The 6,491-nt window shown below is 33.9% G+C and overlaps 1 protein-coding gene across 1 annotated transcript; it reads right to left on the bottom strand.

The window, feature by feature from the left end:
- Window positions 1-3,208: 3,208 nt before the first annotated feature.
- Window positions 3,209-3,736, bottom strand: LOC123905264 (secreted RxLR effector protein 161-like). Its single transcript, XM_045954879.1, has one exon. The coding sequence runs from the start codon at window positions 3,734-3,736 to the stop codon at window positions 3,209-3,211; it is 528 nt and encodes a 175-aa protein (XP_045810835.1).
- Window positions 3,737-6,491: the final 2,755 nt, after the last annotated feature.

Raw genomic sequence — 6,491 nt, 5'->3', positions numbered from 1 at the left:
TAAATATATGTTTAACAATTATATTAGCAGGTAAATAAAGCACAAAAAGAGCATACATGCTATCATACATTAAAACATGTTAAGCATACATCTCATACATGCACTAACATAATTAAATATATAAAAACACATTTCATGCATCACATACATAAAATAAAATAAATTAGGTAGTATGGTTATGACCTCCTAACGCGCAAGAATTAAATAAACTAATTTATTACAATTCTTTGACCCACGAGCAAACTTCTCAAGCTTCTCCGTCGGTATCATCATTTGGCGTCGTCTTCTCTTGAACTCAAGAAATTTCATTATTTAAATAAATAAATAAAAATGCACGACACGCAGGCCGTATTTAAAATAAACCACGACACGCAGGTCGTATTTAAAATAAAATAAATCACGACACGCAGGTCGTATTTAACCAAATAAATAAACGTAAAATTCTAAGGTCATAACCGCATACCATATATTTAATAATAAATAATAATATTAACTCTTTATTATAAAAAAAACATCTTAATTAAATAATTCCTTTTTAACCCAATTCAGAAAAAGGGAATATCTTGCACATAACGATCTTATGGATTAAGACAAAACTGTTTGCTAAAATCAAGACTCTCTTGATGCGTAATTTAGGTACAATTAGTTGGCGATTAAATGCATCATATATGCATAATTGGAAATTTATAGATTCAAACCATTTTGAATTATCTAATTTCCGTAACAATTTTAAAACTTCATTTAAAATAGAATCAAACCTTTTGATTCATCATCATCTTTAATGTACCGAATTAACTAAATTTGATTCAGATCCTTTTAATTCAAAATCAAATATTTTGAATCAAATATTTGTTGATTCTCTAATCATCAAATATAGAAATATAATTAAAACTCCTTTCTCTTGCTTTTGAATTTTGAAACACTTTTCAAATAAAATAAATTATTGATATCAAATATCAATCAATTATCATATCATTGAAATCATTCAATTCAGAGAGCAAATCAGATTTGCACTCCAAAACATTATAATTATATCATCAAACTTAACAAATCAAATTTGCATTCCAGATCAATATAATTATATACTGCACATAAGAACAATAATAAACCATATATGATCATTATCAAATGTCAAGGCTTACGTATTGGCAATTTTAATCACATGAGTATAGTCATTTGAATCAACTAATTCATTCAGCCAAATAAAATAATATTCTATCCACAAATCACGTGAAAGTATACTGCTAATGCGATCCATTAATTTTTAAAGTAACCGATTCAATTCTTGAAAAATTCAGTAGCACTAGCGATGCATATATCAATATATATCAGAACATAGAAACATATATCCGAACGATGCGTGTATCAACATATAAACATGGTGATCCGTAAATAAGATTCGAATGTAATGATTTAGTCAGAACCAAAGCTCTGATACCACTGAAGGGATTTAAGAGGGGTTTTTCAAAAAAAAATTAATCCTCTTAGCGAAACAATCCCGATGAACGGATCTTGATTAAACCATTAATCACAAATCAACGAACACAAAACCACAAGTTTATGTGTTTACCTCTTGAAGTGCAGAACCTTTGAAGTAGAAACTATTTCTGATCACGAGCAAAGCAAGGTAGCGATGCATCTACTCAGTCCACACGAACAGAACTTCTCCGATGACCGGTGCTAGCCAATTCCACCAGAGATTCAGAGAGAACAGAGTTTAGAGAGCGGCGGCTAGGTTTCTAAATTTTAGGACTAACTCTTAGGTTAAAATTCAGCACATAAGTGTTTTCTTTTTATAGACTTATTTGAGTATCCACCGTACCTTACGGTGTGCTGTATTTTACTTAAGTGCACCATACTTTACGGTGTGCCGCGCTTCTCTAATTAAATAATAAGTCATACTTAATTTTTTAATTACTAATAAGTCCTACTTATTATTTTATAAATAAGTCTTACTTATTTATTTCTCTCATCTATCTGTCCTTTGTGTGTGACCCTATAGGTTCTCGTAACGTTGACAATAATATTAAATCACATATTTAATATTATAAACAGTGAGCGGTATCTAGCAACACATCACTGCTACCCAAGTGACGAGAATGTCATGTGATCTGACGAAACCTTTCCATGATAACGATCGTGTGTATAATTACCCCTTTGCCCTTATATCTATATTGAACACAAGGAATAGATCGTGTCATCCTTGTATGGTTCAATATCTTATTTCTTGATCCCAGAATATATTGAGTAACGAATAAGCTCAATATCTCATATTGACTTAGTTCGGCGTGGCCACGCATTTTATCAGTCATATTCCATCAAGAGGCCCGTAGATATTACTCCTGTTATGCATGAGGGGCAAATTCCATCTAGGTCACTCATGTCCCTCAGCATGATTTGTGGAGTACCCATCAACCGACTTTATAGTCATCCTGTTAAGGACAATGTTTGAACGGCAACTAAGTACTCTACTCCACATCTAGGGTCCATAGTGGTTTCAGGTCGAAGGGTGGTATACACCATTATCACTATGAGAATAACTTATGACATTTTTCATAACACACTATGTAGTATTCTCATGGTGGGTCAATCCAATATAAATATTACTCCTAAAATTTATTCTATGTGAAGACTTGATATCTCATATCCATGACACGTGAGATGAGGTCATCAGTCTACTCACATAATAGTCTCTATGTTTTACTGTTATCCCACATCACAGTAAAACTTGACTACGGATACTTTAAGAATAATGTCCTTATGTTTAATGGAGTCTCACTATTAAGTCACACTTAATGTTCCATTAATTAGACTAGCTATTCTAGGGACTTTATTAGTTTGAAACAAACATAATAAAGAAATGCCTTATTATATATATTAAATATATAAATCAAAGTCATGATACAAAAGAAGATTCTATCAAAACAGATTGGCTTTTAGGGCTTACTCTAACAATAACATCTGCCAACTGATCTTGAGACTTGCAATGCACCAATTCAATGACTCCATCTTTAACAAGGTCTCTAAGAAAGTGGAATCTAACATCGATATGTTTACACCTTCCATGTAAAATGGGATTTTTTGACAACTTGATGGAGGAGCTATTATCACAGTGAATCACAGTAGACTTGTTTTGCTTAACTTTCAGGTGCTTTAGCACATTGTTGATCCAGATACATTGACAAGAGCACGAGGCTGCAGCAATAAATTAAGCCTCTGTTGTTGAAAGTGTCACAATGGACTGCTTTTTAGAAGACCATGAAATAGCACCATTCCCTAGCATAAAAACATATCCAGATGTACTTTTTCTGTCATCAAGATCCCCTGCATAATCAGAATCTGTCCATCCATTGAGTTGCAATTCCATACTAGATTTCTTGTATAGCAAGCCATAACGAGTTGTTCCTTTAACATACCTCATAATCCTTTTGACTGCTGCTATGTGTATTTCAGTTGGCCTTTCCATGAATCTAGCTACAAGACACACTGAGTAAGCTAGGTCAGGCCTAGTAGCAAGCAAATACATCAAACTTCCAACCATTTGCTTGTACTGAGTTTCATCACTAGCTTTGCCTGCCTCATTTTTCACTAGCTTACAGCCAGTTACAATGGGACTGCTGACTGCATTGCAGTCTTCCATTCCAAATTTTGCTAAGATTTCTAAGGCATAATTCTTCTGGTGAATGAAGATTCCTTCATCAGTTTGACATACTTCAAATCCAAGAAAGAATTTCATTTTTCCCAAATCTCACATAGCAAATTTCCTTGTCATTGACTGCTTGAAATAATCAATAAGGCTTTGATTACTTCCAGTGACTATTAAGTCATCTACATACACACTGACTATAAGAATGTCACCATTGTCACTGTGCTTGACAAATAGTGTGTGTTCAGAAGGGCATTTTTCAAATCCTTCAATTATGAAATGAGCTTCAATCTTGCTATACCAAGCCCTGGGAGCTTGTTTCAATCTATACAATGCTTTCTTCAATTTATACACCTTTCTTTGATCACCATTCTGTGATCGCTGTCGTTTGGTGATCAAAATAAGTTTTAATTAAGAAAAGTAGTAACAAGGTAGTTAACCTTGGTCGTCTCACAAGGACCTCTAATTTAATAATTAGTAAAAATAAGAACAATGAATAACACAATTAAATATGGGGTTTTGGGTTTGTTTAGATCGAAAGAGTAGTATTAGAAATTCAATTGATAAAAAGACGATCAATCCATTGGTTTTAGGAAAACTTCGTTATGATTCTATCCTCGGTTCACATAAAATATTGTTTATATATTCATGCTTTGGTTGGTTTATAAGACCGATTATACAAGCGATAAACAGTTTATACGAATTCATTCGATTAAGCAAAGAATGTGTTCAACTAACCATGAGTAGTGAACAAGCGTCACTTAGAACACGGTTTGTATCATGACAGATTTCGACCAACCCTTTTTTGCTAAGCGCGAAAAAACCTATATCAATTCCTATTCGAACTAGTCATACAAGCGATGAATCAATCCGAAAAGTCTCACAATATATAACTCAAAATAGAGATTAAGCATCACTATATTCGAGTTTCATAAATAAATAAAGAGCATGAATTGATAAGAGAAGACAATAAATAAATAAACTGAATTACTATTAAGAATTGAACCTCAAGAAGTCATGAACGATGTTCCCGTATACCAATGGATCAACCTAGGGTTGCTAGTTCTCCATGAGAATGTAGCAGCCTTTCTTTTCTATTTTTTTTGCGTGAAATCAGAATTGTCAAACCCTAGCTGTGTTTTTGCTTAAGTACTCATAGAAAATTGGGCTTAAAAAGCTACGGGTCGAAAAACATAAGTTTGACCCGAAATTACATTATTTTCATAAAGTCTGGAACATAAACGTAAATATTTGACACACTTGCGCTCCGAACTGGGTTTTGGCCACAACATGAAAGTTGTAGCTCTTGATCTCAGCTTTCCAACGCATCTTCCGGCGCCTCAATCCGATATTCTTAGCTCCAGTTATGGTCTGCGCAATGAGAAGGTGTCAATATGTCATTAAATACGAAAATTGGTCAAATAAATTCATTAAGGCTCAATTGTGACCCAAAACTTAGAAACATAATAAAAACTCGATATTATTGTAGAAAGACTACTAATATGCTAAATTATAATACTAGAAAATATGTGCCAAAATGCACTGATCAAATTCCCCCACACTTATTCTTTTTCTCTCCTGAGCAAAACTCTAGAACAAAGCATGCTACAATCATCACAAGCAATCAACAAATTCTAGGATTCAAGCTTCCAACCGTGGACTGTATTTCAAAGATTGACATAACTCTTGTATATCAGCTGTCAACGATAACCCTGCGTGTGTGTGTGTACTGCCTATTACTTTTCAACCAGAGTCATGACATGATCCTTCTCGAAAATATACAGTCAGGATACTAAGCTACCTTTTCTTTCCTACAACTCAGAGTTTGAGTTTAGATTTCAGCTTGAGGGGAAGCTATTCTTTTCTTGTTCTCACAGGCTTTTTGATTTTTATACGCAGGGATACCACTTAAGTTCATTTTAGTTATGCTTTAGGTGCTACTCTACCTTTTCACCTGACGGGATCTCACTTGTAATGAGTCCAACCTGTTACTCCGAATAGAGCATCCTACACAGCATTTGTTCCTCCAGTTTTAGGCACAAGAACTCAACATATTCATTATTGTTCCTCCAGTTTCGGGCACAGGAACTTATTCTATTTTTATTTTTATTTTTTTAATTTTTTTTTATTGTGTAGTATCCCATCATTTAATCTAGCCATGATCCTACAATCAAGTAATCCAGCTTTCCCCCAAACTTAGTCCTAATCATACCTCTTTATCATATTCTATACTCAGACAACTTAGCTGATGACTGTGTATTTTAAAGATTTATCAAGCCACTACTAAGTTTGCATGTTTTTCAGCAGCTGTGCATTAAGGTGCAAAGATCATCATATCAATCATGAAAACAAGAATTTCCAAAAATTTCACCAATCCTACGGCTATATTACTCTAGTCCTAAAACATGTAACTACTCATAACAATTGCATGCATGCTAAATTTATTTATTTATTATTATTATATTTTTTTAATTGACAGGAAAATAAAATAAATAAATGTCCCCCCCCACACTTAAAACAGACATTGTCCGCAATGTATAACAATAAGCATAAAGAAAAGGAAGGAACACACCCGAGGGCTAAGGTGTAGCTTTCATGTCTGGTGGTTTTGGAGGAGGCCTTTCTGCACTTCGAATACATGAAACGGGAAAAAGCAAATAGCAGATGAACTTAGATATTAGTAAAAAATCTGGTGGCTTGGGAGGAATAGCCAGCACATATGGTACACCTGCAATAACAAAAGCATGGAAATCAGACAATCCACGGTTAGTTTGTGAGTCAGATAAATTGGGTGGAAGAGATGCACAAATGGTGAAGGACAACTGCATGTTTCTTGGCTTAATCA

The sequence above is a fragment of the Trifolium pratense genome, linkage group LG2 (assembly GCF_020283565.1).
Source record: "Trifolium pratense cultivar HEN17-A07 linkage group LG2, ARS_RC_1.1, whole genome shotgun sequence".
Classification (NCBI taxonomy): Eukaryota; Viridiplantae; Streptophyta; class Magnoliopsida; order Fabales; family Fabaceae; genus Trifolium; species Trifolium pratense.
Note: the sequence above shows the minus strand (reverse complement) of the source record. Positions and strands in the feature narration are given on the sequence as shown.